The sequence below is a fragment of the Prenolepis imparis genome, unplaced genomic scaffold (assembly GCF_030444845.1).
Source record: "Prenolepis imparis isolate NDT839.2.m4 unplaced genomic scaffold, iyPreImpa1.0 SCAF_10, whole genome shotgun sequence".
Lineage (NCBI taxonomy): Eukaryota > Metazoa > Arthropoda > Insecta > Hymenoptera > Formicidae > Prenolepis > Prenolepis imparis.
Window position 1 is genome coordinate 4,768,158 of NW_028141168.1, and position 23,275 is coordinate 4,791,432.

The following is a 23,275-nucleotide window of genomic DNA, read 5'->3' on the forward strand; positions in this document are numbered from 1 at the left end:
GATACGTTTTACACTGAAAAAATTGTATTTTCGAAGTAAAAACGCTTTACTCTAAAATCTTTTTTAATGGATATATTCTTTAATGTTTCTAGAATCTAGAATATTGTAAAACTATAAAAGTAAGAAATCTCGATAATTTGACTTTGATAGGGATTCTCCAACTAAATTGCCATTTTCTTAAATAAAATGTCTAGATATATATTTCGAGATAGTTTCTATATATATAAGCTAATGAAACAAAATTTTCCAAACTTTTATTAGATAGAATTTGAAAATACATGTTGGTTTTGATATTTTTTGCCTACACCAAAAGAATTGTGTACTAGAAGTAAGAGGACTGTATACTACATATAAAATCTCTCTTAACAATCATTTTTAGGACATCCTTTAAAACTAAGAAGTTGTTCTTTGTTAATAACAAATGGTCAGATGTATTTTTTATGGAAATCGTACTGAATAATTTTAGTTTATTAGAAGAATGGATAAAATTAATAAATGGCTAAAAAGGCTAAAAAGTAATGTGTATAATCATTTAGGACCCAGGTCTTACGTCTCATGCTTGATCTATATTTACTATATTTATGGTTTGTCTTTTCTTTATGGTTTGTTTTTACCTGTGTGCTGTAAAATAATGTATTTTTCGTCAATTTAAAAATCAATTTCATTTTGTCTACATTTTTATAAATTAAAAATATTTGATACTAATCTTTAGAGTCTTTAGAGAATTCCCTTCTTAAAGTAAAAGGATTTTTTAGTGCCTATTTTAGAAGGGTATTTTACGTGTATTCTAAAAATAAATGGAAATTTTTAAAATGAGAATACAATTTTTTTGGTGTGAGAGAAGACTTTTAGCACTTATAATACATTCAAGTTCCGTCAATTTTTTATTAATGACAACAATTCTACCCAAATGTGTCTGAAACCAGTACATCTTCTTCCTATTCGAGTTGCTCAAGTTGTTGCGCTTGGATAAACATTCAGCTATATATTGCGAAACATTTACTACACGTTTTTTTTATCTAGTCAGTTACAAATCATGCAATTACGAGATATGTATTTACGTAATACGCGACATAGAGAAGAAATGCGTGATGTGGAACGAACTTTCCGTAGAGCTCGTTATCGATTTCACGTATTCCCAATAAGAAGACATATAGGTATATAGCGTATCGGCAGGGAGAAATTTCGTGGTAAAAATGCGTTTTATATAGAGAAGAGGACACATAACGCGTAAAAGGAAAAAACACATCTCTCCTCGCGTTTATACTCTTTTTTCAGGTACGGAAGGCGAACCTTTTTGACGCTAGCGACGTTTCTGGCCGGAGTCAGCGGCTTGATACATTCCTTCTCCATGAATTATCGGATGTTTCTCGCATTCGAATTTCTCGACGCCGTCATGACGGCTGGAATTTACAGCGCGGGATTTATTCTAGGTATAATACGCGCTAATAACTCGGAAACAATAGCTAGCTTGCTTGATAGGAGGTTGGGGGGGGGGAAGGTAGAAAAATATGCGACACACCTGTGTGAAGCGTTGTATGTTTTCTCTATAGCCCATTTACACGCGTGTGCGGAGTAAATTCTAAAATGCGCGATGCAAATGCTCTTTCAAACTCATCTTAAAAAAAAAAAAACGTACGCGACACGCATGTAATACGGATATTTTCGAGTTATTTCGTGATGGATTTTTATTCTATTATCGGAGCTTTATTTAGTTATTATTTATTAAAATTGTAACTTTATACAGGATTTTTCCAAATAAATGCGAAAAACTTTAGGAAATGATTCTTTGTCGAAAATTAAGAGAGGTTTTTCATATAAACATACACTCCTATATCCCTTCCTGAGGAGTTATACTTTTTTAAAAGGGGAGGTGAAAATTAGGTTTTTAATTTTTTTCTCAAATTTTGGACATGTTAAAAAATGAAATTTAGTGGATATTTTTCAGTAAAAAGGATATTTATTAATATTTTTTTAAATCTTTCCCGTATCGTTATAAGAGAATGTAACTCTTATTCAATTTTTTATTAGAACTTTTAAATGAACTAGAATGTGATCATATAAAAATATATGTTAGAAAGCTTGATTTCTTTAAACATTTTTATATTTATTTATTATTTTTTTTTTTTTGTAAAATCAATAGTTTTCAAGAAGAAAAATAATAATCTAATTTTCATCTTCCTCTTTGGAGGCGTATAACTCCTTTAACGAGAGATATAGGAGTATACGAGGCAGTTCGATAAGTCAGTGACTTTTACAAGATATGGCACTCAAATCGCAATCTAATTTTATTTCTGATATTTACCATCTTATTTAAGTATACACAGCAAGTTTCAAGTAGATCTGTCAAATAGAAATTTTTTGACAGCGTTCTAAAGCGGATAAGTTTGTGTTTTTTGCTAAAATGGAAAAAAGTGAATTTCGTGTGCTAATAAAACATTACTTTTTGCGTGGAAAAACCATTAAGGAAACTGAAGAAAAGCTAAAAAAGTATTATGGGGACTCTGCTCCGTCGCATGGAATGGTTCACAAGTGGTTCACTGAATTTCGTTGTGGTTGTACAAGCACGAATGATGCTGAGCGCCCGGGACGTCCGAATGAGGTCACAACTGAAGAAACAGTCAATAAAATCCATGATATTGTATTGGACGACCGTCGAGTGAAGATACGCGAGATAGCCAAGATGGTAAACATCTCAAACGAACGTGTTTTTAATATCTTGCATAAACATTTGGGCATGAAGAAGCTGTCGGCCAGATGGGTGCCGCGCTTGCTCACAATCGACCAAAAACCACAACGAAATTCAGTGAACCACTTGTGAACCATTCCATGCGACGGAGCAGAGTCCCCATAATACTTTTTTAGCTTTTCTTCAGTTTCCTTAATGGTTTTTCCACGCAAAAAGTAATGTTTTATTAGCACACGAAATTCACTTTTTTCCATTTTAGCAAAAAATACAAACTTATCCGCTTTAGAACGCTGTCAAAAAATTTCTATTTGACAGATCTACTTGAAACTTGGTGTGTATACTTAAATAAGATGGTAAATATCAGAAATAAAATTAGATTGCGATTTGAGTGCCATATCTTGTAAAAGTCACTGACTTATCGAACTGCCATGTATGTCTGTATTATGAAAAACCTCTTAATTTTTGAATCCTCTCCTAAAGAACAAAGAATTATCTCCTAAAATTTTTCGCATTTATTTAGAAACATTCTGTATATTACGCATTGAGATATATACAGCAAAAAAAATTTCGTTCCGTAAATATATCAAAATAATATTTTCGAGAAATGAAAAACTTCTGAACTATGTCAAAATGAGTTTTCGCTCAAAATTTCGGAATTATTTTTGCAAAAAAAGAATGAATAGGAAAAAGGTTTTGCTTAATATATGCGGAATAATTCTAACAGCGAAATATGGAATAATTCCAACATTTAGCGAAACATTTTTTGAATCAGTAATTGATATTTATCATTGACACGCACGCACGCACGCACGCACGCACGCACGCACGCACGCACGCACGCACGCACGCACGCACGCACGCACGCACGCACGCACGCACGCACGCACGCACGCACGCACGCACGCACGCACGCACGCACGCACGCACGCACGCACGCACGCACGCACGCACGCACGCACGCACGCACGCACGCACGCACGCACACACACACACACACACACACACACACTTCTTATCTAAATATCGATATTAAATTATTGATTGTAATCAAGCTCAAGAGATTTAATGTATTTCGTCAATATAAAGCAATCTTATCGTAAAAAATCTTCGAAATCACGAAGTTTTTATCAAAAGCATAAACATGCATATATTCTTCCACATTCGTTCTTTTATGAATGAAAATCGTTAAGTTATAGACGTATTATAAACATATTTTTATGTTGAAATCACAGTTACGCTTATTGTGTTTTTTAATAGTCAAATTTACTTCAATATTTTATTTTTATTTAATAAAAGATTAAAGATTTTTTTATAATTTTTTAACTTGGAGATAAAATGTAAAAATCTTTTTTAGTGATGTATATCTGCACTATAAAGTGAAAGCGGGGGAAGTCTTTCCCTTGCACCCCCACCCTAAACAAATTTTAATTTAATCCAAACCCATTTCTGATTAAATTAAAATTAGATTTATTACATTAAAAAGTTTGATAAAAAATCTCTAAAAAATGAACTTTTGTCAAATATTTTGAAATTTTATATATTTAAAAAAATGTTAAATTTGAATTTTTAATTTTGAAAAAAATATGAAATTTTGAACATCAATATCTTGAAAACTATATTGATCATAGTGCATCGTAGTTTGCGACTTTTTTCGATAAAAGATTTATCAAACATATACATATATACCTATCAAATTACGAAGTCCCGGAAACGATATACTCTCCTATAAAATATTATTTCTTACGAGAGTATTATTCCAATCCTGAAAAAAGTAAAACTTTATTGAACTTGATATCCCACCTCCAGCTATTACGTTTCGCAGGATTACACACAGCAATAATTTAAGCGGCAATAATTTCGTTTGCAGGGATAGAGACGATAGGAGTAAGGAACAGAGTCTTCGGATGCTTCCTCATATCCAGCATGTTTAGCACAGGCGAGATCCTGTTAGGATTAATCGCGAGTTGGGTGAGATCCTGGCGGGTGCATCTAAGGGTGGTGTACGCGCCGGGACTGTTGGCCATTTTCTTACCTCTGCTCGTTCCAGAATCGGTCAGGTGACTCTTGAATCATGACAAACACACAAGAACGTATCGTCATCTTTGATTGCGAAATTTAATTGGCGAGCAATTTATTTTTATTTCTAATTGCATACACTAAATGTTTTTACAGAAAATATTTATAATTAAAATTATGATCAATCAAATTAAAATTAAAGAATTAGAATCATTTACATTTAGCACAACTTTTTATTGGAACCGACTCGAATGAATCTATACTTGCATTTATATATAAAATGTAGATAAAATTTTTTATATTTTTTCAATAAAATGGAATTTTGTGAAATAGTTGTAAAATACGGGATGCCCTGTTTAAGGTGGCTAATGTTGAAGGGCAAAACCGACGAAGTGGAGAAAATATATCGAAAAATAGCACGGATGAACAACCTGCAAGTAACGGATGAGGCCATCAATGTATTTAAGGAATTAAATATTGCGAATGAAACGGTATGTTTATTTCTTATTTTCTCTCGTGAATGTATTCGGTTATAATATATTTGAAAAGTGCATTTTTTTACTTTTACTGTTATCTCTCTAACAATAATAAAATAAAACACTAATAAATATATACATATAAATACATATATATAAATTATGTAAAGTAAAGGCTCTCTCAAAATTAATCACAGAAAGAAGAACGGGCTAATTAAGAGCCGAGCGCGGTAAGAAATGCGCAGTGTTTTTTAAATTATTTTAAATTATTTATTGTACGTTTCGGTCCAAGTATCGGAGTAACCATCTTCAGCATCTAATGTGATACAGAACAAAAGAAAGATATACAAATCAAAATGTGTTGTCGTAGTATATGTGTACAAAGAGCTCCGTGATGGATACATACGTATTGTGAGAAGGAAGAAGCGACGCTCATGCATGCATCTCGCTAAGAACCGCGGCAACAGGACGATGGGCGGTGAGTCTCCCTCCGGTTCCAGCCGTTAAGGAATTTTCCGTATCTTTTGAGGAACGAACATTGTCGTCTCAGAATTATTAACAATTAACGCGTTTCTAAATAGTGTTAAGGATTGTAAGATGCAGTAAAAGGAACGGAGGTGACCCACCTTGTCCATATAAATCGTCGCCGCGTGTCGGTTACGTCGAGACACAAACAGTAAGAGGTTTGAACGGGTAATAACGATAATTGTTTTCTAGCATTCTGGTGTTGACAACAAATAATAACAATGTGTTTTTGATATAGACAGTGCCGTACTGTTGCGCTAAATTTGAAAGTTATATTTTGGGTAAATTTTTAACGATTGTGAGATACGAGTGATGTAGACTCTCTGTGTCGTTTTGCAGGTTCAAACTATTGGTCTGTCTACTAATGAAAATCATCTCAGACATTAGGCGCCTTACGTAGATGTGCTCTTCATCCAGAACTTCCACATTATTCCATGCAAATTCGTGATTCTGCAGCCTGTGGTCCGTGATTACGGAGTTCTGCGTGGTTCTCTTATTAATGTGGTTCCGATGTTCTGCCACCCTGGTTTTTAGGAGTCTGCATGTTTGTCCCACGTAGGATGCGTTGCAGTCGTTACACGAAATTTTATATACTACGTTATTGCGAAATTCATTGGTTAATGTGTCTTTGTGCACATGGATAAATTTACGCAGTTTGTTCATGCCTGTGTATGAGAGTTTAATTTGCAAATCACGGACTACGTGTATAAAACGCTTCGAAATTGTTGGGACATATGGTATATTGAAAAAACCAATATTCTTATTCATTTCGTTCCCATCGTCAACCGTTATGTTTGTTTTAACAGTTTTTTGTTTATTGTGTCTAAAGATAAGAGTTTTCAGGCGTTCGTGTAGTGTGTTAAAAATCAACGTTAATGGGTAGCCGTTGGATAGTAATGTGTTGACGAGAAAATGTAAATTCTTCTCGTGGAATTCCGGATGTGAGAGACGGAAGGCTCTATCGATGAGGCCGATGGCGGTGCCTTTCTTTTGACAGAGAGGGTGTCGAGATTCAAAATGCAAATATCTACCGGAAAATGTAGGTTTCTGAAACCAGTCAAAAGTTAAGAAATTGTCGTTGAGAATCATTGTCACGTCTAAAAAATTGAGTCGGTTGTCGGCCCCCTTCTCCATTGTAAATTGAAGCCTCGGATGGAGAGAATTAAAAATGTTTAGTACAATGTCGAGCATGGAGCAGGGGGCCGCCAACACGATGTCGTCGACATATCTATAATAAAAAGGTAAATTAAACGGAAGAATCTTGACAGCCCTGGTCTTCAGATCTTGTAAGGTGATGTCGGCGATGATTGGAGAGAGCGGAGAGCCCATCGGGGTGCCGAAGGTCTGTTTATAATAAACGTCGTTGAACGTGAAAAATGTCGAGTCAAGAACAAACCGGACAGCCTCTAAAAATTCTTTGCGAGGTATGGTGCATTTCTCCTTAACACAATTCCATCTTTTTGTGATGCTTTCTATAGCCAAATCAACAGGGACATTGGTAAAAAGTGATATCACGTCTAACGAAATAAGTATGTAATCTTTATGTATGTATTTGCCGGTTAATTTTTCCACTAACTGAAAACTGTCAGATATATGACTGTTGGCAGTTGGAATGGCTTTATGGATTATGTCGTGCAGAAAGGAAGCCAGCTCGTACAAAGGAATGTTAATTGATGACACAATAATTCGAAGAGGCACTCTTAAAAAACACTGCGCATTTCTTACCGCGCTCGGCTCTTAATTAGCCCGTTCTTCCTTCTGTAATATATATAAATATTAAAAAAACTTATCTTTTTAAAAAAAGGTAAAAAAGGACGCTAAATCCACACGCCCCATGAAAAAGTGTTATACAAAAAACAGTGTTTTTAAATTATTGTAAAAAAACTTAATATTTCTAAAAAAAATAATGATATCAAAAAATTGCGCCAAATAAATAAAAATTTATGTTTTATAAAAAATGTATTTGTTTTATTATTTTAAATATTTAAAAAAAGTTACTCAGCCAAATATAAATGTGTATTTTGCAGATTATTATCTGATCTGATATAAAATTTATCACAGAATCATCTTTGTATTTTTAAGAATGATGCATCTGCACAGTCAAAACGATTTAGACCCGGTATTGAAACAATTAAAATGACAAACAAAAACTTGGCGTGCCCGGGTCGGGGCATTAAAAATTAAATATTTTAAAATTAAATTTGACATGCAATCTTCAAGTATCTGCATATAAATAAAATATATATATAAAATTAATCACAAATACATAATCTTAGCATAATATAGCATAAAATGTAAAATATCAACAAATTAATTAAAATTCTAGAATTTAATGTAAGAATATATTTCAAGCTTAACAAATAAAGTTTGAAATATAAAATTATAAGAGACGAGTAGCGCAATTACATCGTTCAATGTAGAATATTTTTAAAAAATTTAAGAAATCTTACTTTAATTATTACTTTACAAATTATTACTTTAAAAAACAAATTTTATAAATTAATTTTTAAGCAATCTTATTACGAAATTTATGTCATTTTAGTGCCCCGACCCGGGCACGCCAAGTTTTTGTTCGTCATTTTAATTGTTTCAATACCGGGTCTAAATCGTTTTGACTGTGCAGATGCATCATTCTTAAAAATACAAAGATGATTCTGTGATAAATTTTATATCAGATCAGATAATAATCTGCAAAATACACATTTATATTTGGCTGAGTAACTTTTTTTAAATATTTAAAATAATAAAACAAATACATTTTTTATAAAACATAAATCAAGAGACACGGTAGTGTCTCGCGTCAAGTCTAGTGAGCGTAGCTTTGCGTAGCGACTGCGAGGCATGCCGTGTGTATTATACGCGAGTCGGACAGTTGAGAGTATCATATATTTCTGATACGCAATAACGGCTGATGCGATCGAGTTCTTACTGAGCTCAATCGATAGATTGAGTTCAAATTATATAATAAAAGTGTCTTTACTTTTTCTTTATGTGCTTTGTAAACGGAAATATTATAATGTAAAGTTTGATTTTCTAAAAAATTGACTCAAGTTTTGGTCGTCATCATCGACCTTCTCAATGCGCATGTACCAGAAAATGTTCAGTTCGAGCATTCATTGCAAGACAGCGTTGATGTCGCTCCATGAATGTCATTTATTTAGGTTATCAGTTTTGACATATTTTGACATATTTTGATATTTTGACACATAGGTTCAGTTTTGATGTAAATTAAATATAATAAATAACGTAAATAGAAAAAGTTAAACCAATACCGACCAAACTCCACACACATCTACTGGTTAAAAAAAAGGCCTTCTTCGTTCTCACCTATAATGGTGAGTTTGTATTTTTACGAGAAATTTTTATTTATTATGTGAGAGAAGTAGAGCTCTCAATGATAAAAATATCGGGTAAATGTGTATTACTTTAACTCGAAAGCGGTTCATCGTTTTAGAAAAATACAAAAGGCAATTTTTGTAGAGTTTTAGTATTTTGTGTTTTTTGTATTTTGAAAACGAAGCAGTTTAGCGCATATGTTTATAGAACCTTTTCTAAAGCATGCGGCACACGATGCTATTTTATCTGCTGGATTACTTGCGTGCGCCTGTGCTGGCAATCTTGCTCTTTGCTAGGCTGGAAATTGTGTGCCTGCTGGTCACGCTGCTGACTGATTTGCTGGATTTCGGTGATAGAACAGGTGCTATTTTTCTTGCTATAATCCTGCGCTGTCAATCAAAATGCTGACAGATTGACAGATTGTCAGTCTCAAATTTGGGTTAGGTTGCAAAATACATATCAAAAAACATTCACAGTGACATATAACCACGATCATATAAACAATGATATTGCATATAACGATGATAGGGTTATCGTCACTTGAAATTTTTTTGGTTTATTGAAATGATCCTCCTAAAACCAGCACGAAAGTAGGCATCGTCTGAAGCCAAGCGAGCAACACGGTCAGTAGCACTGCCAGCACTGCTGCCCACACGGTAGCAAGCACGCAAATCCAGCTAGCAATCCAGCAGATAAAATAGCATCGTGTGCCGCATGCTTAATATACGACTTTCCCAAAATAAGCCAAGAAATATTTCCTTCAATTTTTTGTACTTATTTCGGAAACACTCTGTATATAATATACAGGGTGTCCGATAACTCGCGAACCACCTTTCGTGGGCAGGTAGAGCATATTAAACTGAATAGAAAAATCCTGTACCATTTTGCGATTTTCTCAATAATTAATGAGAAATAAATTAAAGAAAATCAGCCAATTCGCGCGATGATAAGCGCGCGGCGAGAAGAGACAGCCCACTCGGGGGTCCAGCGTTAGCGCTACTCGTATGTAGTTTTGTCTTTTGTAAAGCGCTCCAACCCCGCTTCATCGCATGCCTAGCAACCATGTAACATTATACTGTTTCTTTTTGCCGCATGCTTAGTAACGACATAAAACTGGGCTGTCTCTTCTCGTTGCGCGCTTATATCGTTGCGCGAATTGGCTAATCTTCTTTAATTTATTTCTCATTAATTATTGAGAAAATCGCAAAATGGTACAGGACTTTTCTATTCAGTTTAACATGCTCTACCTGCCCACGAAAGGTGGTTCACGAGTTATCGGACACCCTGTATATGTAATAAATATAACACTAATAAGATAAATCACACTCGCCAACTCTCTCTAGCTTATAAATGCTAACATTTAATAATAATTCGATGACATAATCTTTTTCAGAAAAGCGATCTAGTGATATCGGACGAGAGAAAGCTGATCGTGCAGGTCCTACGTAGCTCGGTGATACTCATTCGTTTGTCGGCCTGCTCGTTCTGCTGGATCACAAACACATTCGTTTATTACGGATTGTCGTTGAATTCCGTGGCGTTTGCCGGGGATAAGTACACCAATTTCATACTCATCGCCATGATCGAGATACCAGGCTACTGCCTCACCTGGCTGCTGACTGATAGGATCGGCCGTAAACCAATGCTCTCCGGCGCGTTCCTGCTGAGCGGAATATTCTGCCTCGCGATTCAGTTCGTACCGACAGGTAAACAAAAAATCATTTTTCATAATCGGAGAGATGGATCTTCCTTAGGGAGATAGGTTTAAATTCAATATGTAAAAATCTCAATCAAATTCAACAATCAAGTTTTATTTTCTAGAATTGGAATAATATTTGTAAGAAATAATATTTTATTTTTATTGTACTTGCGAAGTGATCGAATCTAGAACAGTTATTATATTCGAATTTTTGATCGAGTACCTTGCAGTGTTCGAAATGACACTTATAAGTATTTATCTTTTTACTATTGTAAAAAATTTTTACTATCGTAAAAAATTGGATCTTTTACAAGTATTATTCGACCTCTAAAGATAAAAAAGTACCAAAAAATTAAATAAATCTTAATTCGATATTTTTATATTTAATACATCCTTCTGTACCCCCCCCCTCTATTAAAAAAGTTTAGATAAGAAAAAGGGGGACAGAGAGGTTTATTAAATATATAAATTTCTAATTGAGATTTGTTTAATTTCTTGGTATCGTACCAAGAAAAATTTATTTCTTATATCCACAACTACCCAGTTTCAAGGAAAATTAATTCTGCCGCGTCTGACTCTTACTAGCTCATTCATAAAGTTCAAACAAGTTCAATATGTATTTAAGAATCCGATAATCCAGTTTTATCTTCTAGGATTCAAATAATACTTATAAGAAATATTTCATATATTGTACTCTTGCGAAGTAATTTTTATAAATATTCATAAAAGATACAAACATATTTGATCCAAGTTTTAATGTACTTAAAAATACTGCTTTTATTTTTTGAGATATTTATAGAGAATTTCGAATTTAATTTCGAGTCTACTTGAAAGCACTAATTTTTTTCAAAATAATTATCGAGAGTTCGAAACCATGCAAACAAATTCGAACCTACTTAATTCCATCGCTATTTTTCCTTTGCCTATATCATCACGAATCGCTTATGAAAAGTAGCTGAATTTGCGATTAAGAAACTTATCTCGCAGAGATCTTGCGAAGAGGAAGAAATTTTGTAAGAAATTTTGAATGATTACTCTCTCATTTTTTATGTTTCATATTCATTCCATGTCATATATTATTCACTTGGTTACTCTGTTAATTTATTTTATAGTATCTATCGTTTCTACGAAAATCGAAGAAACTGCACATATCTTGAGACTAGAAAAAGAAAAGAAAATTTCTTTAGAAGAAATATTTTTGGGAGAAAAAGACCATTCATACTTGACATTTCTTTTTCTATAAGATTCTAAAAATCACTTTAAGCAAATAACGTACAATAATGATAGTTTTTAATCCTTATGTCAATGAATGGGTGCCTAAGGCAAGTTGAAATGTTAAAAATGTGTCGGAATTTTTCTTCGTCCAATAAACAAAATACAAAGAGCCTTTGTATTCTGAAATCTCTTAAAATATAACGGGATAGAATGTTCGAATGCCTAATAACTGCTATAAAAAAAATGGTCACAGCGCCACATGGTAGAAATGTGTATCCATATACATTGAAAAGACGTAAATTTATGCATTGACAAAAATCTTCTTTTCTTTCAAATTTTCTTCTCGTTACGATCTGCGTACAATCACACACACGTACTTTTGTTCTAGAATTGCTAAATTTAATCGAGTATAAGAGAGTAAACGAGCTATAATCGCGCGGAGATACAATAAGCTGCACACAACGCGTAATATTGTACAATATATTACCGCATAATCCGAGTTCGAAAGAAGAACACGTTGAAATACCGGTTCGCCCCGGATTAGCGTTCACAACCGCGTGTAGATACGCATACGCGCGCAATTATGTCTAACGGTGGATTGTATGTAGGGGGGCTGTTGTGTGGGAAATCGCGTGCGAATCATCCCAGATAATTTATCGCCCACGCCGCGTTTCTAGGTACCTGGAGTTACGGGCCTTTACTTTTGTACATGGCCGGTAAAATGTGCATCACCGCGGCGTTCTCCACTACCTACATCTACACCGCGGAGATGTTCCCGACGATGTTGAGACATTCCTTGCTCGGCTTCTGCAGCATGGCTGGCCGCATCGGGTCTATCTTAGCGCCGCAGACGCCTTTACTGGTGAGTTAATGCGTTGAACAAACGTTTTTTGATGCATGTGAGCAGTGTTTGCTGTTATCTAAATAAAATTATATAGATTATCATCTTGATGAAATTTTGGCATTATTTTATATTTATATAGATAATAAAAATATGTATTATTTATATCTGCATCTTAGATGGAAAAAAGTGTTATCTTTTCTAAATTATCTAGAATAATGTTCAGATAATTTGGTTTAGAGTTTCATAGCACATAAAAATACTTAAGTAGTACAACTTGAGCAGTAAGCGATAAAAACTTACAAGAAAAGTATGAATATATTTTTATATTTCTTTTATAATTTATATTTTTTTATATAACTGTGTGTGTGTGTGTTTACATAAGCGGTCTTAAAAATAATATTATCTGGAAGTTATCTAGCTGAATTGCCATATAATTTTATCTTTTATCTAGATATATTTAAAACAAAATCATATTTATCTTATCTAAGATACATTTACATATTTTCATCTCATCTTTATCTAGCTAATTTTAAAATCATCTTAGTACAACACTGCGTGTGAGAGAAGGAAAGACGTCCTTGATTTATCTTTAATTTATACTAATATATCAAATTGAAGAAAAGAGAACTCATAATATAAAATAGTTTTTAATATAAAATAATATAAAATAATTTTTAATAATGTTAAATAATATAAAAAATTATTAATAATATAAAATAGCTTCCAGAATAATAAATAATAGTTTCAATAAGTATTATTAAGAGAAGTGTGCCTAATATCGGACTTTCATTTTTAAAGCCTCATATTTGGAAGATTTTTTAGAAATAAAAGTTAATAGAATTATGTGGTTTACGCGGATTTATAACTGTAATAAATTAACAGAACTTTTTCGATAATTAATTTTTTTAAAGGAAGCATAAAAAATGGTAATTTCTGATATTTGACATATTTTTAATATCGTACATCCTATTCTCTTAATTTTTAAAAAGGCTAAATTATTATGAAGAAAAAAATATTTAAAGCCTCTTTCAACAAGATCTTTTTAAAAATAAAAATTAAATAAATCTTGTAGTTTATAAATTTTCGGATTTTTTCAACTATAACTATAATAAATAGACAAAAATTTTTTGATAATATAATCCATTTTGTTAAATAGAAATGTAAAAATGATAATTTCTGATATTGAACATACTATGTTTTTAATATTGTACATCTCATTCTTCAACTTTTTAAAGAAATTATTAAAAAATTATTGAATATTATTGAAAAAGATTTTTAATTTATTATAATTATTTATTTAATTATCAAATATATAAGAAAAATAATTATCAATATATAGAAAAAATCGGAGTAAAAAAATCCTTTAGAAAAACGTTAATCTCATATAAATAGCACACAAATTACAGTTCGAGTACAAAATGCAAATAAATTACAAAATACAAAATTTAAAATTATAATGACAGATCATATTTCAAACTAAAGTTACATATTTTTAAATATCAAGGTGTATAATATTAGACATATATTCATGAAAAAAATATGGCTGTTCGAATGAGAATACAAAAGTCTACAACTTAACTTTTATTAATGAAATTGAAAGATTATAATCTATAGACTGCATATAATGTTAAGAATAAAATACCTTCACTTTTTCATTCAAAATACTTGTCTAAACACATATACTAAAAATTTTTTATATAACTAAAACTGAAATAATTTGCACTGACAAACTGAATACTTCGTTTATTTTCACAACTAAACTAATGTTATATTGCACAAAGGAGAAGCAATTAAGACAATTTTTAAGAGACTGTAGTATTTATCAGTAGAAAAATTTAAATGTACGATATTAGGCTCATTGTCAATCCAATTAAATGTACAATATTAGGCTCAGTCCAATTTAAATGTACGATAGGCTCTTCCCTTACCTTTTAAGAGTTATAAGAATCTAGCTAATAAAAACAGAATAATTTTTTAAATTATTTAAAATATTTTTTGAACGAATTCTATGAGAAGCTTGCAAAAGGCTCTTTGAATAAATTGCATCTCGTTTACGTTTAGGCGCAAATAATGCCGTCGCTGCCGCTCATCTTATTCGGGTCCATGGCCATGATCGCAGGTATCCTGTCTCTGATCTTCCCGGAAACTTTGGGGACGAAACTTCCGGATACCGTATGGGAGGCCGAAAACATCGGTAAAATCAAGTTAAACGAAACCCGTGAAATTCCGGATCTTAAGAGCGACGCAAAGACTCTTTAAGTCTATCTCGAGGAAAGGAGAAAGAGAAAGAGAGAGACAAAGAGAAATAACAATAACTTTTAAAACTTTTACTAGTGTTCCTTTCAAACGCCACCGGATAGCGATAAGAGATGATCTTTACACACACGGCTACGCTACGTCAAAAAAAAAAAAAAAAAAAAAAAATTGTAAAAGATACAATTGATTGTGTGCAAGCACCGAGATTCAGCCGCACGGAAAACTGTTCTATTTTACTTTCCGCGTTTATACTTGCACGCGGAGGAAGGATTATAATACCTTCCCTAAAATCTTTTGTAAATGCAGTAAAAACGAGTAGGAAGAGAGAGAGAGAGAAAAAAAAAAGAGAGGTATGTAGCACACTTGTGCATATATATTTTCTCGTCAGACTCGTCTACGCAGCAACATTTTGCTCGCACGTGAATCGTCAGTCATGCACCTGTCAAAAAAAAAAAAAAAAAAGTTGCGTTGTACGGTTTGTAGTATCGTATAGTACAATGTATTCACGTGATTATATTTAGTGTACGACACGCGGGGCGATTTATTTATTACTTTCAACTTTCAGTTCTCAACTTTAGCTTGTAATTTAATTGTGACATAATTCATTTGTTACTATAGTTTAATTTTAATTATAATGAAACCAACTATGTATGTATAACGTATATATAGGTGTATCTGAAAAAAAACATATATGGAGCATATCATTAGATTCTCTGACCAATTAAAATTTTTTTTCAACGAAAATGTCGAGTGAGGTCATCATTTTTTGCATATTCTCAATTGCATGTTGCCATTATGTATCTTTGTAAGCCCTAAATTAAAATTCTATTAAAGTAAAATTTACTTGAAATTAACTTAAGAGTGTAGTTTTGTTAACATTTTAGTTTTACAAAATTTAGTCTATAAAAAACCTTTCTTTTTCAATCATTTATAACTTGAAAATTTTATTATTGATTTCTCGACATTTTCACCGAAGAAAAATCGTCTCCAAATTGTCCAAAGAATTTAATGTTTTGCTCCATATATGTTTGTTCAATTACACTCTGTATATTGTGGTTTTACATACAACGATATATATTCAAGGAAAGTGTGTAAAGTATTACAAGTTAGAGATATAGTTTAGTATAACAGGTGGAATTTCTTTTTAAAGAGTTTATTTCTCTTTTTACTCAAAAAACAAAAAAGAGAATTTATATTTGTATATAATATGTATTTATATGCAAGATGTTTCATTTTAAGTGATATAGTCAATTATCTCGCAAACCAATGATTTTATGGAAAAATTTTTCCAACGAAAGTTGCATGACTTGAAGGGGGACACATGATGAAAATATGGACTTGACCTTGAGTGACCTTGTCAAAGTCAGGTCAAGGTCATAAATGTTTTTTTAAATGGAAATCCCTATTTTTTATTACATATTCTTGTAGCTTACCTCTAGAGCTTTCCAGAACCCTATAATTGAGTTATTTTTGGTTAAGTACTTTCCGAGTTATGAGAGACTTGAAGTTTACAGTATTTTGACATAAAATATAAAATATCTTGTGAAACATTCACTTTTCGATAATCTTACTGTTAATACTTTTTTGCACAGAATAATGAGACCAATCAATTGGTGTAAAGAAAACACATAGTTGCTTAAAAAAAAATATGTTGCAAATTGCATACTTTTTTTTAAAAACATGCACAAATTATTGCACGTTGGAATTGTACTTCGTATTAGTGGAAGCGGCAATGAATATTAAATATAGTATAATATACAGAGTGGCCCACCGAAAACAAAACAGACATGTTTTTAGGATAAAATTTTTAGGGTGAAATTAACCCCTTTTTTGGGGTTGAAGTTAGGTGAACGAAAATAGCCATATAATATGTCCCCCTTGAAAACAAAGTTGAGCTGTCCGAGCGTTTTTTGAACAAATAGTTAAATGCCAAAAAATATGTTTGTTACGTTTTCGGTGGGCCAGTTTTTATATTAATAGTAATATACAAAATATATATTAAATGTTAAACAAAATCCAGGGGATCGAAAAAATTGATTGTTCCTTTTATTTTAGTTGAGATAAGATTTATTTTATTACACATATACATATATTTTTTATAATTATATTTTACAGTTTCTATACAAATTATATATATATATATATATATATATAGGGTGATTCATTTTAATCTTAACAGGCAAATATCTCGAAAAATACGAAAAAATATTTCATACAAAAGTTGTAGGATTTGACCTCAAGGTCAAAGTCAAGGTCACCATCAGATGTCCCCCTCGAAATCCTACAACTTTTGTATGAAACATTTTTTTGTATCTCCCATATTTTTCGAGATATTTGCCTGTTAAGATTAAAATAAATCACTACCCTATATATATATATAAAGAGAAAAGATCACGCACATATTATACGGAATGAATTCGATACCGTGTTTCTCAACGCGAAAATTATGGGCGTAGCACGGACACGCACCAAATACAGACTTTACCGACACAGTGCCAGAAAATGGATATGCAAAATAGTTCCAACTTTGAAAATGAGTGCAAGGGGAGTTACAAGCAGTCCCATAAAACGGTAACAGGCAAAACACCGGCGTGGCCGCTCTCAGGTTTCTCTCTGGTCACCGGATAATCGGCCATACCTTTGACTATATAATCATGGACTGCCAGTTACCCTCACTTTTCCTATCTTTACAATGCTTCGTTGTGTAATAAACATAAATAGCGTTGCTATTTCCTAAACGGCAGAAAATGGAAACATCAAGTGAGATTCCGATGGTAAAATGATGGTAAAAATGAGGAAAGAAAAAATCATACATCGCTGTTTTACCGATTTTATCAGATTATCAGAATATGCCTTTACAAAATTAACACAAATATAGCCTAATAAATTAGTTTAATAAATGTATATATTAACCCAGGAAGTCCTGCTATTATATTTCCAATATAAAGTAAAAACTAATTAAATTTAAAAAGAATGAAATAAATACAAAATATTTAAATATTTAATATAATTTATTATTTAATGAAACTATATAAAATAAAATATATCAAATAAAAAATAAAATTAATACACACGGATTTACATTCCAAATAAAAAATTATATTCGTTGTACGCGAGCTAACAATTGCAATTTTGTAAGTACCGAGAGTCGCCACTTAGGAAGTCAGAGCGCTATTCATGTTCATTACATCGGAAATACGGAGGCTGTAGAAATTTCATAACAGAATCATCTCGAACCCAAACGTGAGTGCAATCGTATAAATTTTTATGAAAGAAAGATGTCTTCTTATGATGATGTGCAACAGGTCTTGATTTAATTTCTCTCATGTGAATTCTATGTTTTTCAATAAAAATGTCAGGATTAGAAGGTAAATTCTCTTCAATGAAAAATTTTCCTGGAATTCTCAACGTCGATCCATAAAGCAATTCCGCCGGAGAAGCATTCAAATTTTCCTTGAAGTAGGTGCGAAGTCCAAACAAAACAGTAGGTAAGATATCGATCCAATTTTTATTTGCATGGCACACGATAGCACTTTTTAATGTCCGATGCCATTGTTCCAGAAGAATACCATTAGCAGCAGGATGATAAGCTGAAATCCTTATTTGCTTGCAACCTATTAAGGGGATCCTAGTCGGATCCTAAAGTTAGTTCTGTCGGTACGGCAGAACCAACTTTATTATTTTGGGATATCTTTTTATTGACTATACAGATCAATAAATCCTTTTCCACGATTAAAGTACTTATAAAAACGGACCGCGTTAGCTATAATTCCATATATAAATCGTATAAAAATCAAAAATTACAGTTTTGTTATCGGCTTCTTTCATGTCAGCTCGTAATAATACTTATTTAATAAAAATAGTTCTGCAGTTTATCTGTGCATAAAATATAGTATACGCGATAGGGTTAACATGAAGAAATATTAGTAAACAATAAAAAGTGAGATTGCAAGTCTAATAAAAAAGTTAAATATTAAAAACATTTTCACGCATATGTGTGCATACGTGCATATGTTGGATATGTGTGGTGCTAACCTATCGTGTGTATATGTGTATACGTGTATATGTTTGGATATGTGTGGTGCTAACCTGTCGGAGTTCGACCATCCGACTAGGATCCCCTTAAGGGCCGGTTGTTCCAACTTCTTGGTAAGTTTTACCCGTAGCAGGTAGCATATCTTCGTCTCTTTTTTAGAACTTATCTGAAATAATTGGAAAATCTTTCAGAAATGTTCTTCACATAAGGAATCGTAAAAAACTATTCTTGGAATTATTCGAATTGTCAATATTGTTACGATCAAAAATTAATTTTTTGATTCTACTATTAATCGTGAAGAAAATAAAAGGTAGCGGATATCCATTTTCTAAAAGGATTTCGATAATGAAGTTCAAATTTTTTTCTTGGAACATAGAATCTGAAATCTGTAAAGCTCTATCGGTTAAATTAAAAATAACATCTCGTACACCAACTAGAATGTTACGGACAGGTTTTATTCATTTAAGGTACACTGAAGATGATCTAACGTAGATCGAAACGTTTGTTATATATTGTAAATTAATATTGAGCGCTAACATCCTGCTACGGCTCATTGCCCTTTTTTATTAGATTATATTTATTATATTTTTTATATCATATTTTTATATTATTATTTATATTATATTATCTATATTTTTTATTATCTATTTCTTTTATTATTATTATCTTTTTATCTATTTATTATCTAATTTTGCTATTTATTATCTATTGCTTAAATGTGCCATGTATTTGTAATGATACTTTTGTTAAGAGAAACATCGTTCTCAAATTGATGAAGAAATTTTTTTTATCAAGTAAAATTTCGCATAGCAATGTTCGACATACATCGATTTTATCCTCTTTCCGCGTGTTTATAAACACACGTCGTAATATTTTTGCAAACGTGTGGCAACAGTCTCGCAAATATGTGTGATACAATACGAGATGAGTCCCTCGGCAGAAGAATCTTGTTGTTTGTCATCGGAAAATCAGCCATACCGTTTTCGGATAGTCCATCGCTTTTATCGTCAATGCGTCCACGCTCCACTATTATTTAAACAGAAATCCGCAAATACTAGAAAATAAATTGTCACGAGTGTATATACACACACTGACACACACACACGCTCACGCATACGCGCCCACACGCACGCACGCACGCACGCGCGCGCGCGCGCGCACACACACACACACACACACACACACACACACACACACAATTGATAATTGACCTTTTAGGGGCAGATTCCTGGGATCATTTGGAGACGATTTTTCCTCAGTGAAAATGTCGAAGGAGGCCATCATTTTTTGCATGTACCCAATTTTTGCCATAATGTATCATAGTAACTGAAACCTTAAATTAAATATATTTTTGTAACTGAGACCTTAAATTATAAAATTCTATTAAAGTAAACTCTACTTGAAATTAATTGAAGAATGTGATTATATTAATATTTTAATTCTACAAGGCTTAAATTGTGAAAAATCCTTTACTATCAATTGCTTATAATTCGAAAATTATTGATGCCTCGACATTTTCGCTGAGGAAAAATCGTCTCCAAATGATCCCAGGAATCTGCCCCTGAAAAGTCAATTCTAATTTTGGGACACCCTATATACAAGGTGTTCAAAAAAGACCGGAATCCCTGAATAACTCAGAATAATCGAATTCTAGGAAGAAAACACCCCAGCCAAAGTTGTAGGGTTAAAGAAAAGGGACTTGATGGTGACCTAAAACTTGACCTTGAAGTCAAGTTTAGAGGTTATTTGAAAGTCAACTCGAATTTTTTAAATGGAAATCCTTATTTTCGACCCCGGATTCGGAAAGAGCGGGAAATTTTACGTTCAGAAAGGTACTTAAGTTATGGGTTAAGATGACCTTTAGGGATCAATTTGGGGTCAAATCGTATAGGACAGAAAAATCTATCAATAACTAACTTTAATCATGTTCTAGAGGGAAAACCCCTAAAACACCCCAGACAAAAGTTGTTGTATTCCAAAAACAGAGCTCGGTCGTTACCTTAAACTTGGAGTTGAGGTAAAATGTAAGTCCTCGTGAGTGGCGGAAAGGATTATCTCTGAGCAAGATTAAGTTCAAATTTCATCTCGAAATACTTCGAATTTGTTACAGAATTGTAATCTAAAAAATTGAAATTTAAAATAATCTTGTCAATATGATATAATTTTACTCTCAAGTTAATTGTTTAATTTCAATATAAAATCAATATTCTGGGTGTTTTAAGGATTTTTCCTCTAGAACATAATTAAAGTTAATTATTAATAGATTCTTCTGTTCTTTACGATTTGACTCCTAAATGATTCCTAAAGGTCACCTTGACCCATGACTTAAGTACCTTTCTGAATATAAATTTTCCCGCTCTTTCCGAATCTGGGGTAAAAAATGGGGGTTCCCATTTAAAAAGTTCGAGTTGATTTTCAAATGACTTCTAAACTTGATCTCAAGGTCAAGTTCAAGATCACCATCAAGTCCCCTTTTTTAACCCTACAACTTTTGAACTTTTGTCTAAGGTGTTTTCCCCCTAGAACATGATTAAAGTTAGTTATTGATAGATTCTTTTGTCCTATACGATTTGACCCCTAAATGATCCCTAAAAGTCATCTTAACCCATAACTTAAGTACCTTTCTGAACGTAAAATTTCCCGCTCTTTCCGAATCCGGGGTCAAAAATGGGGATTTCCTTTTAAAAAATTCGAGTTGACCTTCAAATGACCTCTAAACATGACCTCAAGATCAAGTTCTAAGTCACCATCAAGTCTCCTTTCTTTAACCCTACAACTTTTGTCTGGGGTGTTTTCTTCCTAGAATTCGATTATTCTGAGTTATTCAGGGGTTCCGATCTTTTTTGAACACCCTGTATGTACACACGTGTAGTTACGATAAAAGTCACATTTGAATACTTATTTTGCTAGAGATAGCGTTTCAGTTGTATAAGTGATTAATTCGTTATCGTGTGCAATTTTGACTCAAGAAATTTTTACACAAAAAGACCTAAATGTATAATAAAAAAAATAAAAAATATAACAAAAAATAACAAAAGTAATATAAATAAAATCGTGCTTATATAAGTAATGGATCAAATTTAGTGATGCAATTTGACAACAATCTAATTTTAAAAAATAATTTTTGAAAAATATATTATGTTATATAATATATAGTATATATAATATAATATAATATAATATAATATAATATAATGCCATGGATATATTAAAGGATGTATAATATTAATATTATAATTATCATTAAAAATTTATAAATTTTTTAAAATAGTGATTTTTACAATTTTAAATAAATTGAAACTTGCTTACTATTCATAAAAACATAGCAACGATATTCGTATTATATAATATGGTCATTTTATCGCAATTTAGATCAATTAAGCTTAAAATACTCTATTATATAACGTAACAATCATTATTATACAGGGTGTTAAAAAAGTGTCGCATACGCTCAGCGCTATTCGATAGAGAATACAAATTTAAGAAAAAATATCTAATACTATTTTTCGATGCAATGAATAGTTTCGCTGCAACTATATAATTATCAGTCCAGTCGGCAAGTACATTCAATTATTGAATAATTAGGACAAAGCTGAAATAAATTTTAATCGCTTTGTTTGGGTGTCAGTAATGACATACTAATTTTTCGATCTCCCCCATAATGAGCTTCAGCCGCCATCTTGGAAGAAAGGGGTAAAAAATCGGTTTTTCGCGAATATCTCAGTTTCCATTAAATTTAGATTAAAAATAGTTCTATATAATATTGTAGGAAATTAAATTCTCTACGAAAAAGGTTGTATAGATTCTTTTTATATGACAAATAGTTTTGACGCTAGAGCCGGGAGAAGTTGAGTACTTTTTGCAACAAACGATTTTAGTGACTTTATTTCACCGTATCTCACTTTTCAAAGGTTGTAGTGCACTTTTGAACCCGTTTCCACATCACCTTGCGGTAGAGATATCGTAATCGTCACAAACAGTGCAATAGACAATAATTTATGTATAACTTTATTTAAATATTTTTAGCATTAAATGTATGTATATCTGTAAAAATCCGCTTAAGAACATTCATTTGACATCATTTACAGTGTTTCTACAAAAATTCATGGAAATCGAGCGTGGGTCGTTATCGGAATTTCAGTCTGAACATTTTTTGGAAAATTTTTTTATATTTCTCGAATAG

At 32.2% G+C, this 23,275-nt stretch overlaps 2 protein-coding genes across 5 annotated transcripts in view; one reads left to right on the forward strand and one right to left on the reverse strand.

The window, feature by feature from the left end:
• LOC145941625 (organic cation/carnitine transporter 2-like) overlaps nucleotides 1-15,576 on the forward strand; it is a 34,378-nt gene extending 18,802 nt beyond the window's left edge. For all 4 annotated transcript variants that reach the window (XM_083047803.1, XM_083047804.1, XM_083047805.1 and 1 more), the window contains 6 exons: nucleotides 1,279-1,433; nucleotides 4,557-4,746; nucleotides 5,067-5,196; nucleotides 10,436-10,748; nucleotides 12,634-12,818; nucleotides 14,862-15,576. In XM_083047803.1, the coding sequence (XP_082903929.1) occupies nucleotides 1,279-1,433; nucleotides 4,557-4,746; nucleotides 5,067-5,196; nucleotides 10,436-10,748; nucleotides 12,634-12,818; nucleotides 14,862-15,059 (1,171 nt within the window). In that variant the 3' untranslated portion in view covers nucleotides 15,060-15,576. The remainder of the gene's footprint in view (nucleotides 1-1,278; nucleotides 1,434-4,556; nucleotides 4,747-5,066; nucleotides 5,197-10,435; nucleotides 10,749-12,633; nucleotides 12,819-14,861) is intronic.
• LOC145942096 (uncharacterized) lies at nucleotides 5,977-9,925 on the reverse strand. Its single transcript, XM_083048585.1, has 3 exons — nucleotides 9,871-9,925; nucleotides 9,301-9,431; nucleotides 5,977-7,356 (listed from the first exon to the last, which is right to left on the reverse strand). Exons 1-3 carry the CDS (start codon nucleotides 9,923-9,925, stop codon nucleotides 5,977-5,979), a joined length of 1,566 nt encoding a protein of 521 aa, XP_082904711.1.
• Nucleotides 15,577-23,275: the final 7,699 nt, after the last annotated feature.